Source organism: Seriola aureovittata, chromosome 24, assembly GCF_021018895.1.
Source record: "Seriola aureovittata isolate HTS-2021-v1 ecotype China chromosome 24, ASM2101889v1, whole genome shotgun sequence".
Taxonomy (NCBI): Eukaryota; Metazoa; Chordata; class Actinopteri; order Carangiformes; family Carangidae; genus Seriola; species Seriola aureovittata.
Window position 1 is genome coordinate 3,123,332 of NC_079387.1, and position 25,851 is coordinate 3,149,182.

At 41.4% G+C, this 25,851-nt stretch overlaps 1 protein-coding gene across 2 annotated transcripts; it reads left to right on the forward strand.

Moving 5' to 3' along the window:
• Positions 1-2,457: 2,457 nt before the first annotated feature.
• stk11ip (serine/threonine kinase 11 interacting protein) lies at positions 2,458-24,821 on the forward strand. Of its 2 annotated transcripts, none has more exons than XM_056370616.1 (26): positions 2,458-2,617; positions 2,861-2,928; positions 3,181-3,383; positions 3,708-3,782; positions 3,960-4,055; positions 4,176-4,283; positions 4,378-4,449; positions 4,560-4,689; positions 5,158-5,261; positions 5,388-5,477; positions 6,007-6,048; positions 6,193-6,360; positions 6,465-6,546; positions 6,665-7,165; positions 7,332-7,549; positions 7,764-7,874; positions 8,604-8,847; positions 10,252-10,409; positions 10,511-10,763; positions 12,542-12,651; positions 14,053-14,150; positions 15,162-15,343; positions 20,101-20,185; positions 21,217-21,299; positions 22,367-22,593; positions 23,588-24,821. In XM_056370616.1, the coding sequence occupies exons 2-26, from the start codon at positions 2,862-2,864 to the stop codon at positions 23,726-23,728; spliced, it is 3,648 nt and encodes a 1,215-aa protein (XP_056226591.1). In that variant the 5' UTR covers positions 2,458-2,617; position 2,861; the 3' UTR covers positions 23,729-24,821. The 2 variants fall into 2 exon arrangements, with proteins under 2 accessions (XP_056226591.1, XP_056226592.1); XM_056370617.1 differs by having other exon boundaries at positions 15,165-15,343.
• Positions 24,822-25,851: the final 1,030 nt, after the last annotated feature.

Here is a 25,851-nt window from a genome sequence, read left to right on the forward strand (position 1 = left end):
AACCACTGCCAACAATAAGTGTATGACTACAGACTGAAAAACACCTAAATATCTAAGTGGAAACACCTTTCTAGATTTCACTTTCCGAGAAAGGCTCAGTCCAAAATAACTTCTCGGAATGAGCCAAATATGTTAGTCCTAATCGATGCAGCGGTGATATAAACCACTAACTAGGCAATTAATGTTTGTAACGCTACACTTCATCCAACTAATTTTGAGCTGCTAAGCCTCACAGCAGGCCGGCTGGAAGACTGCTGCAACAATGGCAGCAGCCTGTTTAAAACTCAGAAAGACTGGAGTGTCCTTAAACCCTCTTTTACTTTGTGTTATAAGACTTAAGACATCACAGCTGTCTCAGAGTCCAAAATGCATATTCCTAAAGAAAGCAAAGTATAATATTACTGTACTGTTGGCTCGGTGCTATACTTATCAACTGATACGGGTCCCGAAAGACATCCTCATGTTCATTTTTCAGACTTTGATAATGAATGTGTGCACTGTTTAGTGTTTGGTTTTGATTATACTTGATTAAGGCTCTCTTTGCTTGGACTACTGATTGGATAAGTAGAGCTAATGGGTAGGAGGGTTGGAAAAGTCATTTATCACCTGATTACTGGGCCTGTATAAAATGAAGGTATGCAAGTCACACTTACAGCAACTAAACAGCTGGATTACGTGTTTATTCCATAACTAAAATGTTAGAAATTCGCAACATAACATGTTTTTGAGCAATTTGAGTATTCCGTGGTCTTTTTATTTGAACGTATTACTGCTTGAGAAGGAAGTCCTAAGTAAAACTAGTTTTCATACAACTGTGCATGAGCTTTAGCTGGTGCAATGTGCAACATCTCTCTGAATGGAAATGTTTACCAAATTACACTACATAAATCCTTACATGGAAATGTTTGCATCACAAGTCCCAAATGGAAAAATGCTTATGCATGTGTGTTTTTTATATGTGTGTGTGTGTGTGTGTCTCTCTCTCTCTCTCTCTGTGTATGTGAGTGTGTGTGTGAGTGTGTGTGTGTGTGTGTGTGTGTGTGTCCAAGTGTGACTGTGTTTGTTTGCTGCCTAGCAACCAGTGATGCATGTGCAAATTAGGAAAGTTCTTGCTTTATTTGCTCATGCAAATCTTTGTGAAGTATCTGTTATGGAGCAACAGTGTTATGTACTCCCAAACGAAACAAAATAAAGACCTAGTGAAAGCTCTCCTAATGCGTTGAATAAATGTGTGGGTTTACAGTTTTAAAGCCCAGAAGTTGAAGCTCTCACCCTAGTTATATTCTGATGTCACCATTACACCATACACTAACACTGTAAACTCACTGTTCTTCTTGTAACAATGTTGAAATCATCACCGTCTTTGTAGTAATGTTTAATAGACATGTCTTGAGTTGCATCCCCTTAAAATCTTATTCTGTAGCTAACATGTTTGTTACAACATCAAGTTAACATAAAAGTCAAAAGCTTTCTTACAAGCTGGCTGGTCGGCAATTTTGCATGATAGTTGTGTTTTCATAATAGCTACCCTTAATTTGGGTCTTCAAATCAGACTTGATTTGATTTACTTTAGTCAGAAATCAGTACGCTTTCTACAGCCATGCAAAGTAGGCATGAATAACACTCATACTCCTTGCCCAAGGAGCTACCAAGCTCTGTTTTTTATTGGTGCCATGACTCGGATATGGTTTGACCAGCGTCTGCCAGCAGGCAGATGTGGTACGAGTCTCAGGTTGGTAAATTTGACAGCTGGCATTTATTAAAACCTCAGCCACCATGAACTCCGTGCCGCTTGGGTCTTAAAAACTGGGAAGCACAAAAGGTCCAGTATTGACCTTTAAAGGGTCCATACATGAAAGATTTGTAGTTCTGTATCTGGTTTTATGGATGAAACTTGGATCTTATGTTTGCTTTTGGCTGAAAATCATATATGTAAACTACTAATGCTTGGCACAGCTGTTTGCATTTGTAAGATAGTAATAGTTGGATGGATTAAGTGTCTGCTGGTTGTAGTGAGAGGCTAATTTGACATTTTCATTTACTCATGTTATCAAGTATGTGTTGTGAAGTCTAGACTCCTTGCTAAAGTGCTCCACCCAGTGGCCACCTACAGTACCCTCAACCTACAATGAAAAAGGAGCACAGAAATGTACTCGTTTAGTGTGATGTGATTTAGAGGTTAAACTGGTGCTAATTTCATGGAAATATTGTGTTTTCTAACATGACATAGCATTTGTACACTTGAAAATAAATCTGTACTGTGTTTAGGTAGGGTAGTTTCTCTTCCTTTGTCTCACACGCGCCAATTATGGGCTATAATAGAGGGAAGACACTAATCTATTCCTTTATTGGACAGATTACAGTGTGGGAAAGGGAGATGTTGCGCCTTATTTCGAGGAACATCCTTTTTGGTCTCTTGAAGCCACCGTAGAGGCTTTAGGCACCTCGTCATGTGATGCAAAAAATGTCAACATCACTGTGCACTGTGCTATTATGCCGAGAAGTTGCAACTAAAACGTTGTTTTTCTTCAAATAGCAAACTAACATGATTTAGCACTTTACGTGTCGACGTAAGAGCTTGATGTTAGCTATCTATTTTTTGGCTGTCACTGCAGAGGTATGTCGTTTTAGCTTAGCTACCAGGAAATACTGTTGGCTAGTTTAACGCTACATTAGCTGAGGCAACGTTAGCTGCAGCACGTGAAGTGCATAGTTTTCAATGTTAAATAACAATAACTTAAAGTATTTAAAGATAGGGACCTTTTTATACAACGACTGCTTAAAAGTGAAAATATGCTTTATTGCCACTGTTGATATGGAGTCGCGCTAACATTACGCCTTTCTCTTTGAAACGTTACAGGATGGCCGTATCTCACACTGCCCAGTCCTCCCTTGTACACAGCTTGGCCACACTCCTCAGAAATGATGGTAATGTTACACTCACTATGTCCAAAGTGTAGTTAAATAACAAGTACAAATTAATTATTAGAAAAATGATGTTGCACAGAGATATCTGATCAAATATGGAGTCATCCCATGTAAAATGGTTGTTGCTGTACCTCTCATTCAGTTCAACAGTAAGTGACAGCAGCTATTGGTAGAACAGTCTGAGCTTAGTTGTACTTAAAATTGGCTGCGTGATTCGTTAGACTTAACTGAGTTGTCTTTTGTACTCTCCAGGTGACTTGGTGCTGGATGGCAGCAGCACACTGACCTTATCAGCAGACAGCTTGCAGCACCTCACCAGGCTGTTTGAACAGTACTTGCTGTCCAGGAGCCAGCAGCATGGCTTCCTGGCGCTGCCCTCCCACCCTGCTGACACTGCTTCCCTGCTGCATCTTCAGTTCCTGTTCGACGTCCTTCAGAAGACCATATCCCTCAAGGTGGGCTTTGGAAGCCTTAAAATAGGTCAGCTGGTCTGACTGGGGGAAAAAAGTCTCATAAACTGTCATGGGAAAAATGCTTCACTAAAACTTTCCAGCTTGATACTTCTCCATTTGAGAACTCTGCATACCTGCTGAACTTTTTGCATTATTTAGGAGTTATCTTTATGAGGCCAGGATCCCCAAAATAGGGTCAGATGTTCTCCAGGAGGCATGTGAAGGGTGTAATTCTGGTGACTGTTGCTCAAATGCTATATCTATTACTTACACCCCTGCTGGAGTTAATAATTGTAGCATGTTGTGTGTGTTCATTTTTAAATGTAGCTCATCAACCCCCCAGAGGTTAGACTTCAGTCTGTGGTGAAAATCTTCCCGTTCAAGTCACTGAAGAGTTTGGAGGTATGAACCCTGACTACTACACACACTACACACTTCCTTCCACCCACGTCTCTTTTATTCCAACCCTGCTTCCTCCTCAGTTTCCACCACTAAACCTGTCTCCATTTTGTCTGACCGGACATGCAATCATACTCATATCAACCCACATCAAATTTCTTTTTCTCTCTTTTTTACCAGCTAAAGCGAATACCCCCGCACTGTCTAGAAGGACTCAGAGGAGTTTACTCCCAGTTGGAGGTTTTCACCTGCTCAAAGAGCCTCAGCTCCCTGGAGGTATTGTTGTCAGCAAGTGTCATTGAGTATATATATATATATATATATATATATATATGAAACGTCTTGCAACAAAAACCAAAGACTAAATAATATGTGTGTGTCTTGATCATTTTGTAGGAGCTGCTTTCTCTGTGCGGAGGCGACTTGAGCTCTGCACTGCCTTGGCTGGAACTGCACACCCTTAACTTCAGCTACAACTCCATTGTCTGCCTTGACCAGTCACTAGTGAGACAAACATACACAGAGATGCATCATTACTCACTTACTAGCCTGTGTTATCTTCATCTGACATCAGCCATCTCCACTCTGTCTTTCATAGAGTTTACTGAACGTCCTGAAATCTCTGGATCTAAGCCATAACAAGATTCAGGAGTGTGCTGAATTTCTAAAGGTAGGATAGGTGACAAAGTTTGTGTAAAAGTAATTGAACTTAAAATATATTTTCACTTGCTGCTTTTTTGTCTTTATTTTATATTTTATTTCCCCATTGCTTTCTCTCAGCCCTTGAGTGAACTGGAACACTTGAACCTGGGCTACAACTGCCTGCAGAGGGCGCCAATGCTGGGCCTGAGTGCCCGAGCCAAACTCCTCACACTCATTCTCAGGAACAATGAACTGGAGACTATAAACGGTATGCTAGACTGATATAGACAGTCAGATTTTCTCATCTTTTTCTTTAGACAAAGACAAACAGTCCTCAGCCAGAGCTGACAGCTGGCCAATCCGTTCACAGTCTTCACAGAGGAGTGAGCCAGTGAAACTTAAAAACCACTGGAAAAACAGGAAGCGGATCACGGTGCAGATACACAAACTTACGACTTGATCTGTTATGAGTTAGCAGACTTTCTCTGACAATGACTCCTACCTCCCAGTGGTTTGAAAGTCCTTCTGTTTGTCTTGGATGCTGTTTATCATCACACAGTGGAGCTATAAGTAACCTTATACCTGCCTGTTTATTATGTCTGAAGGGAGAAAAGCATTAAAATCAAATCAGATGTTTCTTTTTATTCACTTTACATACATGTGTGCGCATATGTTGTTTATATGTTCTTGATATCATGTCTTTTATCCTACATTGTGGCACCCTTTGATTAAACAGGTGTGGAGCAGTCGTCTTCACTCCAGCACTTAGACCTGGCCTACAACCTCCTGTTGGAGCATTCCCAGCTGGCTCCTCTCTCCTTACTGCACTGCCTCAAAACAGTAAGGGCACACATGCACACTCTTTTATCCTCTAAGGCTCCCGTATGGGATTTAGTGGATACACGTATTTGCTTCACATACCATATGTGAGACGAGTGCTCAGTAAAACGTAATATCTTCTTGTAGCTTAATCTGGAGGGCAACCCGCTGTTCTTCCAGAAGACTCACCGCACCTGCACCGTTCGACATCTCTCCCCAAAGGCGGCCAATCTCAGAGTGAGTAATAACCGTAGCCTGACATGCCATTTTTTGAACTTGAATGTTGAAGCATTAAATAATGATAATAATAATAAAAATGTTCAGCATGGACATTTGTCTTGGCAGTAGCAGCAATGGAATAATAACAGTTACTGTACAAAACGGCAGCTAAAGACTGAAGCAGATCACAAAATGTCCTGCTGTAAAACACATAAAATTGAAATGGAAGCTGTTAAATTTCCAAAGTAGGCTGCGATTTAAAAAAATACTGTTACAGTTACAGCAGCTGGTTCATATGCTCTGCATCAGCAGTTATTATGTCTTGATTTATCTGAAAGCACAGCCTCTCCACACATACAAAACAGCTGGCTATACCTCCCACTGGCTTGTGGTCTTCAGTCATATTGGGTTGTAAATCATCAACAGGCGGTTCTGGTAGTGACAATTGATTGAGAACAATGACATGCTATGTTTTAAAAAAAAAAAAAAAAAAAAAAAAAAATTTATGTTGTTGCATAACCAATGTTCCTTTTTTGTTTCTTTCCAGCTCAAACTTGATGGTTGCCCCCTTTCCTCATATGAATTATCAGTAAGTTTCTCAGTTAATATATGATCAACCCACCTTAGCAAATAATAATAAATGATATTAAATCATTATAAATATACATGTCATTTTAGTTTGGTTTGTTTCTGAGTTGCACCACTCTCAAAGTTAGACGACTCTCTTTTGCAGGTTCTGCCTAAACCAGGCCAGCAGATCGTCCAGGTCCAGACTTCGCCTCCAGTTGCCATGCCACCAGAACGGAGTAACCAAGAAGTGTCCAGTGGGGCAGGAGAGCTGAGTGACAGCATGTCCGTTGGAGAAGTGGGGATCTCACACATTCGCAAGAAGAAATCCAGGGTAAGAGAGCTGCTCCTAAGTGTTATAGTAGACTAGACAGGTGAATACTGACGGACTCAGCGCTGTGAAATAATTTTCTTCTTTCAAACCCTTTTGTGTTTCAGAGTAAAGTCAAAGTGCGGAGGGCCAGCATATCCGAGCCCAGTGATACAGATTACGAGAACAGACAGCTTTCTTCCACACAGAGTGGGTTTTTAATGTGAATCTGTGTCTGCTACAAGCTGCTTATAATGTTGACATTCAAGACTTAAGTGTTGTCAGCTGTAACTTAAACATAGCTGTTTATACCTCATTCCTCCACCAGGCATTGTCCTTCCCCACCAGCAGGAGATCGAACGCATGTCCAGCTTCAGAGAACAGCTGGGGGAGGACTGGCTGAGGTACCAGCACCATCTGGATGGAGCTTCCCCCTCTGCCACTGTCAGCATCAACCAGCCAGCCCCTCGCCATCAAACTCTCCCCAACGGCTTCAGCACCACCACCCCATGTCCATCCACCAGCATCGAGAAGCAACCATCACCACCATCCCTGCAGGTCCCGGAGGTCCTCCCACCTCCGCTTCTCTCGTCTGAGCCCAGGGTGGACACTTCTGATGTGGATGGAGACCTGGAAACAGAGTCCACTCTACAGTGGCCCGGTCTGAGCACTCGACAGACAGAGTCCACCTTGGAAGACAGCATGGTGGATGGTCAGGTGGTGAGCCATGGAGTTATGAGCTCTCCTGGGCCAAGTCTAGAGTCCCAAAGGTCGGTTATAGCAGAAAGCGGAGACACAAAGGAGGAAGAAGAGGTGGAGGACCTAGGAGGTAGGGTATTTTAAATTTGTTTCTCAAATTAAGGCCAATAAACTTACTTCTACAGTAAAAATGAACACAATCACAACTCTTCTGAGGAAATTAATTGGTACAAAAGGGTTTTTTAAGGTTTTTGTCCTCTTCTGATCTCTTTTCTTCGCTCTTTTGTTCATGTTAGTGGACCTGTGTCACCCCCTACTTGTTGGCGTCTTATCTGACAAAGAGGAGGAAGACGACAATGGCCAGCGGGGGAAAGGGGGGAGGAGAGAGATGTTTCTGTGCATAAAACAGGGCCTGGTGCTGGAGGTGGACATGCAGCGTGGCCAGGAGAGATGCCGTCTGGAGCTGGACAGCCTGGCTCGGGTGGAGACCACAGCTGCCGCATGGAACCGTGGGGTAAGAAGGGATGGAGAAAGAAATGGAAAGATGAGACATATAAAGAGAAAGAATAATGAGTTGTGGGGCTAAGTCAATTATAGTACAATTTACTCATCTCAGGAAAACATTCAAAATAATATGATGATGATTATCTGAACCATTTTAAAGAAAATATCATAGACTTGAGAAGTTAGTAAATGAGGTTTCTCTGTCCTCTCTCTCTTTGTCTCAGGATACAGAGGAAATGCTTCCAGCTGTGGAACTTCAGTTCGACTACATCAGCAGGGAGAAGAGGAGGAGACGCTATGTCCTGCTGGATGATGACCCACAGCAGGCTCTACAGGTTAATAACACACACACCCACTCCCGTGGGCACGGGAATATTTGCTTACTATCAGAAGCTTTCATCCTGGTAGATGACACAAGATCACAAAGTTCACACACCTGCTAAAGAGAGACTTGTACAAGTCTGGTCATGCCCACAGGCTGCCCACACCCCAACCTTGTTACCTTTGTGTTCAAATATGACGTCTACATCCAGCAGTACACACTGTACCATGTTTACTCATGAAACTTCCTCATGATTTTGGTCTCCTCATATTATGCAACATCAATTCTGTGCCAGATAAGATACAGGCCAATTCCAGTATGTTAGATTTGTGATGAGTAGTCAGGGAGTTATGAATCATGTTTTATAAACACAGACACATAACTGAGGTGACAAGTATAATAGTTGAGGCAAACACCCTGAACAAGACAGATTGTCCTCGTGTTTATAGAAACACTCACACATGTCCTGCATCTAATTATCCTCCATCTACAGATTTTTGGCCCTTTGAAAAACTTGATGTAGCTCCAACAGTTTCTAGTTTTCCGCTGCAAAGGTTTGAACATGCAAAAAACTTTCTGTGCATTTTTGACTATTAAAAAATCAGCAGAGAAAAGGAGGAGCCTTCATATATGATGAGCTCTTGACAGCTAAACTATTGTCCCCTGAAAAACTTAGAAAGTGGTTGTTGCTCACATTATAAACACATTGTTTAAAGTAAAAATGTTACTATTTGCTGACTAGGCTCTGACCGACGTGCTGTCTCACGTGGTGGAGGAAAACCAGCGGCGTGACTCGGAGCTCCATCCGAGCTGTGTTCACCTGCAGTGCCTTCGCTGCAGGTACGAGTTTGCGCTTCAAGGAGGGGGCAGTGGAGAAGAGGCAGGAGGGAGAGCGAGGCGGAGAGGGGCAGCAATGCTACCGGAGGGTGTGGAAGAACAGGACGGGGAGCAGCTGACAGAGCCCGAATGTGATGATGACACCAAAGGTGAGAACGATGGAAGGGCGATTAAAGTGAAGCAGGCGATCATAAATCAACTGTCCTGATGTTAAGGGGCATCTTAGAAATGCAATAACATCTCATAATAACAACAATGATTTATAAAAAAAAAAAGAAAAGAAAAAAAAGAACCCTTAGCACAGCTGGTGAGTGAAATAACTTGTCCAAGCACTGTGATGTTTGGCTTAGGTTTACATCCGAATCTGTCATCCTTAAATGTCAAAAAATCCCACACACATACACACACCACAGCCTTGACTCTGAATCATCCCTCAAACTGAGTCACGCACAGTCTCAGATGAGTCACGCCCAGCCTCACACACTCTAGACCATCCCAAAAAACAAAACACTGGATGCAGTCAGCCTTTTTCGCCAAATAATCACTTTTCATTCTTTTTCCTATCAATGTCAGCTGGTTGCGTGGTTGAAAATTGAAGATAAGAGAAAGGGTACAGGACAAGGTCACATGGCAAGTTCATGCAAAAGATGTTTATCAACTGACGTCAAAGCACTCCTCAACTACCAGGCTCCCATTGGCAGGCTGCAAAAGTCTGCGTTTTTTTCCCAAAACAAAATTTTGGTCTCAGATAGACTTGAGTGAAGCATCCCAGGACTTATCTCTTCTCTTTTATTGCCAAGTGGCCCATTCCGCTGGGTTCCCACCTCTATAATCAGCAGGAGACAGATAATACCCTTCGCTTCAGCAGCCACCTCCCAACAATTCGACCAAACCTGACATTAAGACCTGCTCCGGCACGCACAGACAGCACGCAGGCTTTGTTCAACAGATGTTTTGGGGATTTCTTGGATCTGTGCTCTTTTGTTAGTGTGCTTAGTTCAGTGATCTGCTGAAATTTCAGGCAACAAATACCCTTTTCATTCGCACGTGTCTGAACTTAAACATTGTTTGCCTGTGGGTTACAGAAATACATGTCCTCCAGACAGAAAAAAGTGTCTTGCGCATGTGAAACTTGTTATGAATGAAAGCGGGCATGTTTTATGTACATTTTCTTGCATCATTTGGTTGTCAGAATCAATCAGCTGTCCGCATGCTCTTGAACAGATGTGATATTCAGTGGAAAATATAGTTTTAAAATATAACCCTCAGGTAAGTTTTACATAGAGTGATAAGAACAACATTAGATTTTCTCTGTTTTTCCAATAAAACATAAGGTATCTGCATTTATAGAAAATGTCAACTTATGATTCATGACATAACAAGTTCATTTTTAAAAATGGATGACAAAACCTTAGGCTAGGGGTAGAAAACACGATAACTTATTGTATTGGAATAACTGATTAAGGCCATGGAGGGGAACATCTCTTATTCTTTGTCACTGATGCAGCTCTTTGGAAATCAGTTCCTTTACATGTATCTATTATCTTTTTCAGGAAACAGTAATATTTGTCCAGAGTGTGGAAGTGATCATGTGGTCCAGCTGGCTGTCCAATCAACTCCCTACAGCAGTACGCCCATCCATCGTCCATCCAGGCCTGACAGTGAGGATGATCACCTCGATATAACCCAGAGCACTCGCAGTGTCACTAAGGTCACATGCTTTTCTCAATGTTTTCCCTTCTGCTGTAATTTATTTCTAAAATTGTTTAGACACAATCTCATTATTGCCATTTTTTCTTTGTATCACAACAGGACGACTACACAGATGCCAGTATCAGCAGTAGTCCCATCCTGGAGACCGCCACCACTACAGAGGAGCCCACCTTCGTCGCTGCCCAGGGAAGCTCCTTCTTCGTCAGGGACGCTCCTAGTGATACCTACAGCCTCTCTTACAACACAGAGTGCCAAAGTAAAGAGGACCTGGCTGGGAGCTACCACTACACCACTACCGGTGCGACGCCACCTGAAGTCCAAGCCCAACCTGCAGGAAGATCCACCCCGAACGGTGGGTCAGCACTTTTTTAAAGCTGCAGCTGCGATTGTTCTTAACTCTTCGACATTAGATCAATGTCCACGCAACTAACCTCACACACACACTTGCATCTATCCATTCAGACTGTCAGTGGATTTAAAACCAGGACCTTCTTATTATGAGGAGACAATAGTAGGTTCTATGCTGCCCTTCAGTTTTGATTCAGTCAATAAAATCAATAAAATTGGCATTGGAGCATGAAAGTGCAGATTGGGCTTAAAATCAACATTTAAAAACCACATACAAATACAAATAATTAATGCTATTCCAACTATTTTTACAGCATAACACATAAATAGGTCTGATAAGAAAACCTTGGCATCACAACTGCTGCAGTGCTGGAAGTGATAAAGTTGTTTTTGATGTTTTGTTTTCTCACGACCCACTCAAAATGGACCCGTGCTCCACTGTTGGACCCCATCAGTTGAAAACCACTGGCTAAGTGAATAAAATGTAAGAAAACAGAAAAAAAACCCAAAACTTCAAGGTTGACCAACAGTCAGATTTTTTTTTTAAGCTGGAAGCAACAAACTGATGACAGAAACAGTTAAGATATCATTGTGATATTGGCAGGACTGTCTATTGGAGGAACGCCCAAACAGCAGTAAAATAAAAAAGGTATTTTATTACTTGATTCACATTCTGCATTTCATATGGTCACTGTAAAACACATCAGCTGTGGTCTAAACTGTTTACATCGGCCTCGCTGACTTTCCTGAAGATAAATCTAAATCTTAATTGAAACTGAGCAAAGATGGGAAGTATTTGGATCTTGTGGATGTTGTGTGGCACAAAAATCCTGTGTATCTCTGCAACAGCATCTGATTTCCGCCACATCTGTCTGCCATTTTTAGATGAACCACATGGTAACTGTGCAACAAGACAGATTGGAGTCATTACTGGAAGTGATGGGAGAGGAATGAAAGCCGAAGAGAGGGAGGGCTGAGTCGTAATAATAGCTTTCTGTATCTTTTCTTTTTTTGTAATACTGTAGTTGTAGAGCCAATACCACATAATCTGTCCTGAAACCACAGTCTCACACTGGAGACAACTTATACTCATCCTGAAGCACTGACTGACACTGAATATAGTGTCTTTTCTGGGTGACACAGTGCAGCTATTGTTGTGGAGCAGAGGTTCTGATTTTCTTCTTTCTGAAGAAGTGCTTTGTCTCCAAAGACAGGTCAACCTGTGTTTATGTGTGTGTTTGTGTGTGTGTGTGTGTGCGTGCGTGCGTGCGTGCGTGCGTGCGTGCGTGCGTGCGTGCGTGTACACATACACCTTTCACCTTTAGAAAGAGCCTTTTCTGAGGGTCCAAAGGCCTTTTTAATCTGATCTGTTTGTGCTCTCCTCAAATGAAAGACAGTGGGTTTGTTTTGGCCTCTGCAGGTCCAGGCCTTGTCATTTTTGATTAGCTGTAACCATTCATCAATGTTCAAATGACCTCCATTGCTGTTCATTGGTGGATTTACTGCTCTTAAATGCCTTTCTTTGTGAGGGCTGTTGGCTAATGCTAAGGTCTGCTGCAGTAGAATCTGGGTAAAGTTTCATAGAAGCCATGAAATATGTAAGTCTTGACATTGCTGCCAGGAAACTATGGCTTCAGTATCAATGCAAGGTATCATTTGAGGGGATAAATAAGGGAGACAAACAAAGATTCATTCATTTTTAGTATTTCAGCCTTAAGCCATGAAGATTTGTGTCCTGTTTTTTTTGACTAGCAGTTTTAATGTTGATCAATGTGTCTGTAGATGATGTGGACCTGCTGTCTGAGGACTATGAAGCGGTGGACCATCGGCTGAAGCTTTTTCTGGATGTGGAGGTCTTTGAGGAGGAAGAGGAGGTTCACTCTTTCCTCAAGGTGTGTAAGAGGAAGATGCATGTATTAAAACTTGTTGTTTCTAATCTGGAGAACTTTCGATAACACAAAATATTCATGTCTACAAAAGGACCAGTCAATGTTACTGGAATAGTTCAAACAAGTAGTAAACACTGGCACACAAGCCATAACCATAAGCCAAAGGCTAACCAGCTGCTGACCGGAGCTGACAGAAGAGAGTGGTGTAGATTCTCTCATCTGACTCTCAGCAAAGAAGCAAATCAGTCTATCTTCTAAAATGTCAAACTATTCCTTTAGAGTTTGGAAAAAACTTATTTTTAGAGGTTAAGACCCAAAAATCTGGAAACATGAGAAAGCAACCCCATAATTGTCATCACATTTTTTTTTTTCGAACATTGCTAAACTCTGATTGGTGCACGGACATATCTGACATCACACTTTTTCCAGTTGAGTCCTGCCACTTTAAAACAGCAAGAAAAGAGAGGGCAAAAACAGAAATGCAGAAATTACCACAACTGTTCCTACTTTGGTAGAAAATAATGAGTTCATGTAGGACCCCATCACTCATAATACATTTTTTTTTCAGGCTTTCACAATGTTTACTGGAGCTAATATTAATGGAGGAAACTGTATTAATGCCAGACTCTGCTGTTTAAGCAGAATTTAGCTCATCATGGCAGCCTGTGACTGATCACTCAAATTTAGCTGTGCAGTGTTTTTATGTTGCTGTTATTGTTTTTTTTGTGATTGCGGTTTTTAAAAGTCCTCTAACATATCTCCCCGATGGCCAAAAGATAACAGCTTAATGGGTGGTGACAACTTTAAGACCGACAACACTTGAGCTGTGGTTTCATCTCATTCAGCCAAGATGAACGCAGTCAGCAGTAAATCTCCAGGGTGCCCATTCAACTCCACTCTCCCTTTTCTTTCTTCTGTAGCTTCCTTGACTAGTTTTGTTCCCCCCTGCTGTCGCTCAACATTCTCAGAGACCTGTTTTAATATTCAGTGCATCCTGGGAGCTCTTCAAATCAGCAGGTTATTGCTTTTTCTCTGTCAGACACCTGGACGAAGAGCAAAGAGCAGAACAGGACCGAGCAAACCACAGCTGGAAACAGGAGGTCCCGCTCCATTCATTTTAGTTATGTTTATTTATCCAGTGACAGAGGCTGCTCTCTGTTTCCCATGTGCTTTCACTTCTGCTGTTGTTTAAGAGGAAATGAAGAAAGATCTTGGTTTACAGGTCTGATTTGAAACCTCTACAGAGTTTGTGAATATCAGACAAACTGGTGTCCGCTGGGAATATGGTTGTTAGTAGTTAAAAGTTTTGATTTTACGGCTTCATAATGCACATTATCATGCTCTAATAGGCAGTATTAAGAGGCTGTATATCACGTCATATCTTTTTTTTTTCTGTGCACTTAGATGTCAGCTGTCAAATATGGGGAGCCAGGGGAGGTTCCCTCTCTGTTGGTGGTGTCAAACCAGCGAATCTATTTCCTGGAAACAACATCAGAGATGCAGTAAGTGGAGCCACTTTAAGGGTGCAAAAAGTCTCTGCTATCTTAACTACTTACTTGTAACAATTCATTTCTAATTACTTGCAATGTGCGGTTATTTGCATTCTTGCAATAATATCTATTGTCTTAAGTGTTGCATATTTTTTGCATTAAATATGTCTGTGTTTAAACAATAATTATTTTAATTAAGGTATGCTGCAACTTCTAGGTGTCACCAAGCGCAGGTAGACCCCAACCAAAACTTAAGAAGTTTAAGTGGGGTTTGTAAAAGTAACTTGTATATGGTATAAAGCTTGAGTTAGTGAGATATTGACAAAACAAGTTCCACTTTATCAAAGGTTTAATCAAATCCTGCTGGTATGGACAGTGATTCAAAAGAGGGCGCCACACTGCAGTTAACAATTATGACTTTTGATGTTGGTGTGCAGCCCCACACCCTCTCCGTTTAAGATGTGGATAATATTGCATAACCTGTCCAGGTTTCTGGGTCACATCTTGAGAACACATTGACCTCAAAGTGTCTGTTGACTGTGGAGTCTTTTCTGCTGCTGCTTTTTTAGCCCCTTTCTTATTTATTTATTTTTTTTCATCTCCTCCATCACATAAATGAAGAGATTTTCTTCTCTCATCAAAACAAACTATATTTCCCCACAGGTCTGGAGCCCATGCTGTGATGGCTCTTACAGAATTACTACAGAGTTACAAGTTGCTGTGGTGTTACTACAGTCTTTCTTCTAGACCATAAAAACTGAGTTCTCTTGTTCCTGGCACTGTGCAAGAAACCAAACTATTATTTTGGATTTGACCTTTTATCTTAATCCTTGAAAAATGAGGTATTACATAAGCTATTACCATGGTTGCAATGAATAAACAGTGGTTTTAACAAACACATTTTAAAGTGTTGTTCTGGCAGTCACACCTCAAAGTGTCAGAGATCAAGTAAACCATTTAATTTATCTCAATTTGACAATACATTTTCTGCACTTTCTAATGCCTCATGTCTTTTCCTCCCAGCAGAGGCCAGCTCTCTGATTGGCTGCAGAAGAGAGACAGCCACCCAATCATGGAGCTCAGCTACCTGGAGGTGGGGCTGGGCTCTCAGAGCATCCACATGGAGTTTGGAGACGGGGGCGTGGCCTATACCCTCCTCGTGAGGGACAGTTTACGTTGCAAGCGCTTCTTTGGCCTGTTGACAGGTAAAAGAAAACAATGCCAAATGCAAGAAAAGTGGAAAATGGTTTCTGTTAAGTGTATGGAAAAACACATAAAAGGAAGTTTTCTTTTGTGACTATAGGCAGGGAGAGAAACTCGCTGACCTTATTCTCTCCGCAATTACTGGTTACACTGGTTTCACTTTCCTCAGGGCACATTTAGGGAAGATGCCACAAAATAAACCGTTTACTAATGTAGATAAAAAAAAAAAAAAAAAAGTTGTATAGTATTGTTGGGTCCCTGAGGCAGGTATTGGAACAGTGTGTTCCACTCACAGGCATTGTGCCACAGACTGAAAAACCCAAGCTACTCCCTCCTCACAGACTAATACTACACCACATGTGTGCTATGTGACGCAGATTTCTGCCCCGTCCCTCTCGGTATTGGGTTCACGCAGACTGAGCACATCCTGCCCACACCAACTTGTCTGAAAGGGAGGACCAGAGGCTGAGAGGAAAACCTTTTATTAGAAGGGGGCTCCTGCTCGGGTTTGGAATGTCTGGAAAAATATGGAAAATTAATTTGGCAATTTCCAGCCCTGAAACGTTTAGAGAAAACAGGAACTTGGCATTCATGGAAAAGTATTGATGCTCAGTTTCTAGTCCAGGCTTTTTTTGGAAATTTATAGTAGAGAATGTGACACATGAAAGTATTTTCCCAATATTACAGTGTCATTTCACCAATTTCACAGTTCAAGATACTGATTCAGTCAACAGACAGGAAGAGCAGTCCACATTCTTCCACTACTCTCTGCCTTCAGATGCTGTTTCTGTCCCAGCTTTCACTCACACACAGTCAGGTGAGATTATTCATTGAAGTTGCTGTTAACATTTGCAGTGTTGCGTATATGAATTTAACAGTATCGCATACAGTTATTTTAGGGTGCAGCATAAAAACATTAAAAACAATAAAGACTCACAGCTGCCACACATTACAGAAGAGTACAGACAGCATACACTTATGCAACCAAGAAAAAAAAAATGTATTTAAAAGCATTTATGAAAATGCAACCTCTTCATTTTCCCAAAGTAAATGTATGAAGGAGAAGCGTCGCTCAAAAACATATAGGTATTCATGAGCCTATCCTGTAGCATCAAGCGACATTTTTAGATGCGTTTCTCACTTTTTCCAACACACACTCCGCTTCTCTTTCTTTTCATCGGTCTCCTTCAATCTGTAGCTTGCCTCTGTGTCCTCTGAGAACTCTTTCTTTCTGTCCAGATTCATAAACAGCTCATTTACTGTGTTGAATTTTTCACGGCTGGAAATGATTCCAGATTTCTTTCAGCAAGACCACAGAGTTTGTCCAAAACAGAGCAGACAAAGTGGAAAACATGATAATAGTTTGTTGTAACCTTTCAGGTGCATCCTAAAAAAAATGCGTGAAAATCTGTGTTTAAGTGCCAAATACCTTCACATAAAGTGTATGATGCTTATATTTCCTTTGATCCTTGAAGATGAAGATAACTACTCCTTTTTTCCTAATACTGAATTAACCCCAAAACAGCTGTTGTAATATTTTATGGAAAAGCTTAACCATAACAAACCCCGTCTATCGTCCAACCTGGCTCCCATCATATGGACAAAGTTGAAAACCACAACTGGAATGACGAAGGACTTGCTGGCTGGGAGGCAGAGAGAGGATGTGGTTATAAGTGGGACAGTTTTCTGGAGCCCGAAGCCTCTTGCTCTAACCAAGTCTGACACAGCTTTATTGAAACATGAGCGATAACACGAGACCTCTGGAATCTGCAGCCAAAAGTCGGGAATCTGTCTTGCTGATCTTCTGTTCCTTTGGCCCAGTTGTTTTTTCTCTCAGAGGAATTTGTCACTTCGTTGTTGCACTCAAACTGTGTTGTAGGAGATGTGGTGAAATGAAATTTTAATGGTGAAATGCACCTTTTGGAAACTGGAAATTGAAAATGTCATTTTTACCTAGCTATCCATCATATCACAACAGTGTTACGGTGTTTGATTTAATGTGAAAACCATCAGGAGAGTTGGTGTTGGTGGTGGAGGCAGCCAAAGTAAAGTAGGAAGTAGGAATATTGACATAGACCAGAGCACCAACCGAAGTCCGTCCACGGCAAACTTGGTTCTCAACACGCTCGGCCCATCGGCCTCTTATTGCTCATGATTGAAATGTTGGATGGTACCTCGCTAAAACTGTCCATGTTAACAGGTCATTTAATCTTGCAGTTAGTCTAACGCCCACTGTTCCCCTCAAACATGTGAAAATGTTCTGCCAGCAGTGTGGGAGACTTTGACTCCAGCCCAGTGCAGATTTTCGTGACAGCGATCGAGCCATCAGCCATTTTTTTTTTTCTTTTGTCCAAAATATTTTGAGGCAAACCGAAACTCATCGCTGGCTTTTTACTGAACATTTTACTTAATTAAAAAAAAAAAAAAAAAGATTACAAGATTAAAAACAGAAATGAATCTGATTAAATCTGACGTTTTTTTGTTGTTATGGAGAGTATTTAAAAACATCGGAGACATTACACAGAACAAGACAAGAATGTGAAGCTTTTCATCCAACAGAAACATGTTTTGATGAATTCCAGGATCCACAACAATTTAACAATTCGACAGTTAAAGATTTAACAACTAAATATGATTTATTTTATAAAAGGAAAATGGCTCCGAAGCAGGAGTGGTTTGTAAGTAAAAACTTTGCATCTGGCTGTTGGTGGATGCTACTTTCTTACTGTGCATACAGTTTGTGTAGACCACCTCTCTCCTGTCCAAAAGGGCGGAAACAAAAAGTACAGTTTTAGTAAATTTAAACCACTGAGTCAGTGCAGCAGTCATTTTCCGCCTCATGCAAGACTGGTTATTGAAGCCCAATACTTTTTGACTGGTTGTGTCCATGAAATGTCTTCATACCCCTGAGTTTTGAAAACTGTCAAATGACAAAAGTTGCTTGGTCAGGTTTCCAGGCTCATTTACTTTTTCTCTGATCAGATACTTCCTGTTTAAATCAGAACTTCTATAATTTAAACAGTGTTTTCATCAGGGCCTCGCGTGGCTGTGTCGTATTTAGATAAAACTGAACACTGATGCATTTGTGGACGCTGGATCTTTTTATTCAAAAGCCAAAATGTTTTTGTAGACAAATGTTTGATCAGATAGTTGTTGTTCAAATTCATATTTTTGCAAAGACACAGTATTTTTCTAGGCACAGTTCTTTTATGGCTGGAAAAATTAAACACTGGATTCTAAAAGAGACATCATTTTGGTATCTGTAGTGAAACTGTGGTAACATATGGCCATCAAAATCAAACAATATTGGTCAATATGCAGCCCCACTGTCAGATCTCATCATTTAATCATTTTCAGAGGTCTCATCTCAAGAACTACGTTTCTCTAGGGGAAAAAAAAGAAGCTGGAAGTTAGATTAGATTAATCTCGTGACCCCTAGTGTGGGTCCCCGACCCGAAGGTTTGTGGATGAGATAAGTCATGTCTGCAGCTGTTTTGTGTCTCTCTGCTGAGACATAAAACAGAGTTTAGATTAGTTTAATTCAGCCTGCAGAAACATTCATGGACATGCCTTTTGCACAACTATAGAAGTATTTCTGGGAATGTAGGGATGTCATTATTTGACCCATATGGAAAACTGATATTAATGGACCCCCCCCCCCATAAGCATGGTATTGATAAGGCAGGGTTTATCTAATTTTCCTCCACTGTTAACCCAGTATGGTCCTCTTTCTTCAGTGTACCTTTAAATCCTTTTGAAGTGCCGCCCATTCAGACTTGACTGTGAAGCCACACTGCAGATATCCTCTCTGCCCCGTATTGTTGTCACACTCAATGACACGCTACAATTCGTGAATGTGAGCGTGACCCAGCACATTGTGTTGTCCAACATTTTCTCACCCACTGATTCTATGGAGCTGAAATTTTACACTTGCAACCGGAGACCTTTTGGCTTTCTTATCACAGCCTAGCGGAAGAAGGAGAAGTAGAAGTTTCAGACGGAGTTTGGCTTTTGTGTGAAGACGTCTTTCCATGAATGTGTGGGTGTGGCATTTTTAGGCTACTGTGCCTTCTCTGTGTCCTTTACAAGTTAGTGGTGGGTGTTGGCTTTCAGACTGGGGTTAGTCACATGGTTCACTTGATTGCCTCTGTCGCTGCACATGTTTGCCTCCCTGGTAAAGGCCCAAGTCTTGTACTGTGACAGTGTTTCGTCTCATGAAAGTGAGCAGAGAGATGCTTCCATTCACTTTCAGACATCATGGTCACAGCTCCGCACATCTCTTCCAGCTCAGAGCTGACTTTACCACAATTCTAATAGTCATAATGACGATGAGTATTTTCATTTTGGGAGATCTGTTGATTATTTTTACAATTAACCAAGAAATTATTTGTATATAAAATGGCTACAAATAGTGAAAAATACTTGTCACAACTTCCCGGAACCCGCGTTGACACCTTCAGATCGCTCATTTTCAAGATGTGCAGTTTACAATCATGTAAAAGTGAGAAGATTAACCGATTCTCACATTTGAGAAGCAGGAAACATCAAGTGTTTATTTAAAACTAAATTACTGCCAAACATTTTGGTGATGAATTGTTCAGGCATATCTCATTTCTTCAGTTTACTGAAGAAGCCTTTGTGAGCAGAGGAAAATGTCTACAAAAGTCTTAACTGTGGCCCCGAATGAGTCGGTTGTTTCAGGACTATTGTGATCGTAAAACCATCTGATTACTGTGTTTCTCTGTTGTTATCTCTTCAGGAATTGTGCGCGAGATGGCTCACAAATCAGACAGCAAGCTGCAGTCCATCTCCACCACCAGACTCAACCCTCAGCACCATCTCTGGTACGCTCCACTCTCAGCCTCAACGCTCACTCTTTTGAGGGGAGCAGCCACCGGACGCAGTGAGGGAAAATGGCAGACATTTGTGTGGATGCTGAAAGATGTGGTCTAAACAGTGTTGCGCGCATTTATATGCGGTCGGGAGGTGTAAGTTAAAGGGAGCTCTGGCTGCTGGAGAGAACACTTCACATTTCTGACACATCTTTAGTCGATTATAATCAGCTTTTTTTAGACTTCGTTTTGTAAAATGGCCCCACTAAATTAGCTGGTAAACCACATCTTAATTTGTAACACATGTTGTGCTCCTGAAGAGTGCATATGATGTGGCGTATTTTGTTATCACCTTGTGTAGCTTTTATTTTACACCTTTATTTGTATGTTTTTTCTCTCTTAAACAGAAGGCGACGGCTTTCTCTAGGTGGTCATTGAAAAAGAATGTGGTTTTCTTAATGAAAGTGTAATTTCAGAGAAGAAAAGGGATACAATTTCTCACAGGCAAGTGTAAAAAAAAACATGCTGTGAATAATCAAACATTTCAGTCACACAAACAGACTTTGTAGCAGTCTGGCCGACCTGGCAAATGTGCGTTATCCAACTAGTAGAAGTCAAATAAATGTCAACTTTCCTTTAGCTGAGGAAAAGAAAGATCATCTTGATCAGGAAGAATAGATAATAGGGATTTTTCCTCAGATCCTCAGCTCAGCAATCAGAAACGACAAAAACAAATCAGAGCAACTCATTCATGTGTTGTGAGGCAGTTAACCGCAGTCTCAGTACTCGTCCAGTGTTTGTGCAATCCAACTCCTGTCAGCTATTATTATGTCAATTATCCCCTTTGCTTCACAGTTGCTGTGAAATTCGCCCCACGATGTTGAAGCGATTCCACCTGCCACCCACAAACCACCACAGCCCTCTGTGTCTCTGCTTTTAACTAAACAGCAATCAGTTTACATTGATGGGAGATTTTTTGTGTGTTAACGTATTTACATGCAACGTTATGTCAACACTTTGTGTCATTTCTTCGGCTGTGTTAGGCCTCTGGTGTGTGAAGACATCCAGGCAGATGTGGAGGACGGCCAGCTGCAGTTTTTCTACATTCTGGCTTTTGTCCTGCAAGGTGACATCTCCTCTCACTCATGAGCTCCATCACTCACCACGTATCAGCAGAGAGATCTGCCTTCACCTGCATTCTTCCATCTCCTCCCAGCCTCATTTTCAACATATTGACTTCTTTCAAGACAGATTAAATTTCAAGACGCAACATGTCATGTCTAATGACTTAAGAGACAAAGATTGGTGCTGTTAGCACTAATAATCTAATATGTCAGCACTGTCTAGATTTCCTTCCCTCCTTTATTTGTGTTGGTGTGGTCTGTGTGGGTTCAGGTAAAGTTATCTCTGTTTGGCTGATTGAACTTGCAGTCTGGAGAAAAGGTAGAATAAGCTAGATCATAAACATTAATATTACCCAGAAGTAAGGAAGCTTCTGTGAAATGCTTGGAAAATACACTAAATGGAAGAAATAAGAATGAAAAAGATTTGATTTCCTTCGAGATTAAAGCAGATTACTCCAGGAAGAGGAAAATATAGAGGAGAGGATGTGATTTGTGGGCAGCAGCTGACGTCAGCCGCCTGTCCACGATCCAAGTCAACAACAGTTGCCATAAAATCACAAATCTCATGTTTTGATGGTATTGGCATGCATTTGGGTCTGTACATGTGTACCGCTGCTGCAGGATGCCTCTCTGTCTGTGTGTTTAAAAAGACACTTTTAAAGCCAAGGTAGCTGCAGGCTACACACAGCTGTGCACGTCCATGGAATTTAAAGTGCCGTAATTTTAGCATGCCTAGATCTGCCTTTCCCCTCTGCTCGCTTCTTCTGAAGCTGGAGCTTTTTGACATTAGATATATTACTAAAAGTCATCTTTGACTGTAGTAGAGAGCTACTTTGTAGAGCAGTGATCCATGACCATCACTGCTACCATGAACTAGATCAGAGGATAAAAGCTTGACTTGTCAAATCCTGTCTTTTAGAGCTATATTTACTATATTTGTTTGCTGATGTGGATCAGCTGATGGCATTAGGTATTAAAAACTTCATACAGTAAGAGAAAGATAGGAAGTGACAGCATTTGACCATTTTAATAGTATAGAACTGCTCACGTTTTCTTATTTTTCTCTCAGAGGACATCTGGACACCGTTGACAGTCCTGGCAACCCGGGAAACCCTCTACCTGCTCAAAGAGGATCACCAGTGGACGAAAAGCTCCAACAGCCTGACAGAGAATGAAAACAAAGAAGCGTGCAGCGGGAGCGTGGCTGTTTTAGAAACGCTGCCAATCAGCTGCGTGAGCTCGATCCACCTGTGGCCTTCGGACCAGTGCAGAATAGATATTAAGCTTTACGATGAGGTTAGTGGTATTTCCCCAGAAGTTGGCAACAAAAAGCTTAAATTACCTGCTTGTGCTTACGACGAAACACTCATGTCCAGCGACCCCTCATCATAACATGCTTCCACTTCAGCAGAAATACCATATCACTCTTGTTTCTATCAGCTCAGCAGCCAATAAAAGAAGATAGATTCATCTATTAAGAAAACATAAAACTCAAATGCTATCTTAGGTAGGAAGCAGCAATGAAATGCCATAAAGCTTGTATAACATTTTAAGGGAAATGTAACCAGTGGCTCCATCATGAACAGTGACTGATAAAGCCAAACCAATAAGAGTTTGTTCACTTGGAAAAGAATCAAACGTTTGTCGTCAAACTATTTAAAATGCAATTCTCTACAACAGTTAACAAAGGAGCAGCAGAAATGAGTATTTCCATATGATATTTGGTATCTGGGTCGTGTTCTGTTGGCTCAGTCGGCCATGCTGTTTTCATTTAAATACAGCCCGGATGTTTGTATCATCTCATCATTTCTTCTCCTTCATGCCTTTTGTCTCAGCTATGAGCTCCTGAATGAAACCAAAACTGTAAAAACATGTGTTATCAAGCCAGCTTTTGAATTGATTTGTCCCATATGTGCACAGAGCTGAGTGACTCCTCTAATTGTTCATCTTTTCACCAAGATCTGCAAACATGACCGCTCCATTTGTTTACTTGTCGCTACGAGGAAGAATTTCACTGTAATCGAGCACAATCAAGTTCTGTTTGATGTTAGAACATAATTCAGGGTGAGATCACTGTATTGTTAACTACAGCATGTGTGCTGGGATATTAGGCTGCACGGTGTTGACCGAAATGCATGTTGTCTTGTTTTTAATGGTTGTTACAACTGCGATATCAGTTCACATACATGCAAACAGAAAGCGGCCTGTTGCATCTTGCAGTGTCGTCAAGTTGGATTTTTCCCTCTTTTAATTTGAATTTTTTTTTCTCATGCTGTGTTTTCTCTTGCAGACGGTGAAACAGGAGAAGACGTGGTGTGTGCGCTCGGAGAGCACTGAGCTCCTCCAGGGTCTGCTGGCCTGGGTCAGAGCACAGTGGGAGGCCATGTTCGGAGTGAAACTGCACACAAGCCTGCAAGACGAAGCAGCATAATGGGGGAGGGCATAAGGAAAGACAAAAGATAGAGACTCTGCATGTGTGTGTGTGTGTGTGTGTGTGTGTGTGTGTTCATGTTCATGAAACTGTGTTGGTACTGGGAAATGTTTAGTGAGCGTGAGCGAGTGCGTCTTTATTTTCTCTTTACACAATCTGCACTCAGTCTGGTTCCATTACGCTCATCGCTTTCATCGTCTTTTGAGCCAAGAACTTGGAAGTGATTGCACTCATTCATGTGGTACACAAGCCTGTAAAAGCACTGGTTGCATAATTTCTCCTCCAGATACCATCCCACCAAACTTTTCTACAGCTGAAATGGAGTGTGCCTTGTTTCTTTAGCCGCTGCCATGGTTCTTATTGAAATGCACCTTAATGCATCTTGTATTGTTCTTCATTCATTGTAGCATCAAGCTGCTGTGGAGCAGATTTGGGGATTTGGACCTGAGAGAGCATTAAGTTGGGAACAAAAGTTGTGTCTGAGGATTTTTAGGGGAGTAATCCAACGAGCTGAGCCTTAACAATGTCCACCCCCTCGTGTTAAGCGGGACGGAGTCTTTCCTCGCCATCCTGGGGTGCAGCAAGTTGTGATATCACGCGCTCAACACGAGGTTGGAGTTTCTTCTGAAAGGCCAGGGCTCGAGTCTGTCACGGAGGGTCACTTCACACCCTTTCCACCCAATTAGGGTCTTGTGATGTGTCTCTGCACTGTGTTTTGTGAAAAGATGAACAGAAGCAGCTCTTCTCTTTAAAACTTGAGAAGTGCAGGACGTCTCAACTGAATCCTTTGTTTCTGTTTAGTTTATATATCAGTTTAAAATGTAGAACGGAACCGCTGCACCTGTGTGCATTGAGCATGTAGCCACTGTGATGTGAAATTGTACATGTTATATCCTCATGTACAGATGCAGGAAAAAGCTAAATGAATTCAGCATTGTTTAGAATTAGATTAACCAGTATAACTTAATTTATTTCTTTATAATTTTTTCATTATGAGTTTAGTCAGAAAGTGTCTTTTATTTTTGTATTAATATGAGGAAAAAACATCTGATGTATGATGTGTACAACCCAGTATAAAAGTCATGTGTTCATGCGTGTTTTGTGGGTTTTTTTGTTTTCAGAGACCAAAAGAGTCACACAAGAGAGAAACACACAACCACAGAATTGCAAGTCTTCAAATGTTTGTTTCTCCCAGTGACATCATAAACGGTCATCCATGTCAACAAAACGTACGTGTGGTCTTATGTAAGAAAGACTGTTCATCTCAATCACTGTTAATCCCATTGATACAATCACGACACAAACCACCAAAAAGAACACAAAGGCTGTAGCTGTAAAGCTGTAACAAAGAAACAGCAAACACACAAAAACCTTTCCATGACCTCTGACCCCAACTTGATTACCAGAGGTTTCACAGTTTGTTAGTCTGTTTACTTTCCGTGGCACCTGCTTGTTCTGTGTGGTGATGTTTTAGTCACAATTTGTGAACAGGGACAGAAGCCTTGCCAGTTATTTGTCGGCGCTGTAGAGGACTACTCATGTCTGACTTCAGTGACAAGTAGATTAGTGTAATTCCTTCTTTTTCATTTTTGCCAAGTGCCCTCGAAGCTCATTGAATCAGTGCTCCAGGTTGAAGATGAAAAGATGACTAAATGTTTAAGAAAATGGCTAAATTGTTAAGTTTTTCTTGTAATTCTAACTGCTCCCACAGCTTACTAATTGTTTAATTCCTTCATTGATGCTAGAAAACCCCTGCTGTCTTCATAAGCCATTTCAGCTTTATTGGGTCAGCTAAATCATGACTTTTCTCCTGGCCCCAGTTGAAAGCAGGAGCAGTGAAGGAATGCGAAAAAGCTGCAGGAGAAGTCAAACCTGTGGCCTTTTTAACACGCCGTTCTTTTTGGACACTCCACACCAAACTGCCAGTCCCGCCCTTCGAAGCGAAGCACGATTTGAATCCGATCTCAGCTGTGTGAAAGGTATGTTAACCAATTTCACAGTGTAAATATTTCCTCAGCCACCGGTGCTGTACATGTGTTGTGCACATGCTTGTTGGAGACCTGGATCTCCTTCAGTTGCACCCACATGGCCGACAAATCCCTGATCCTCAAACACACAAATGA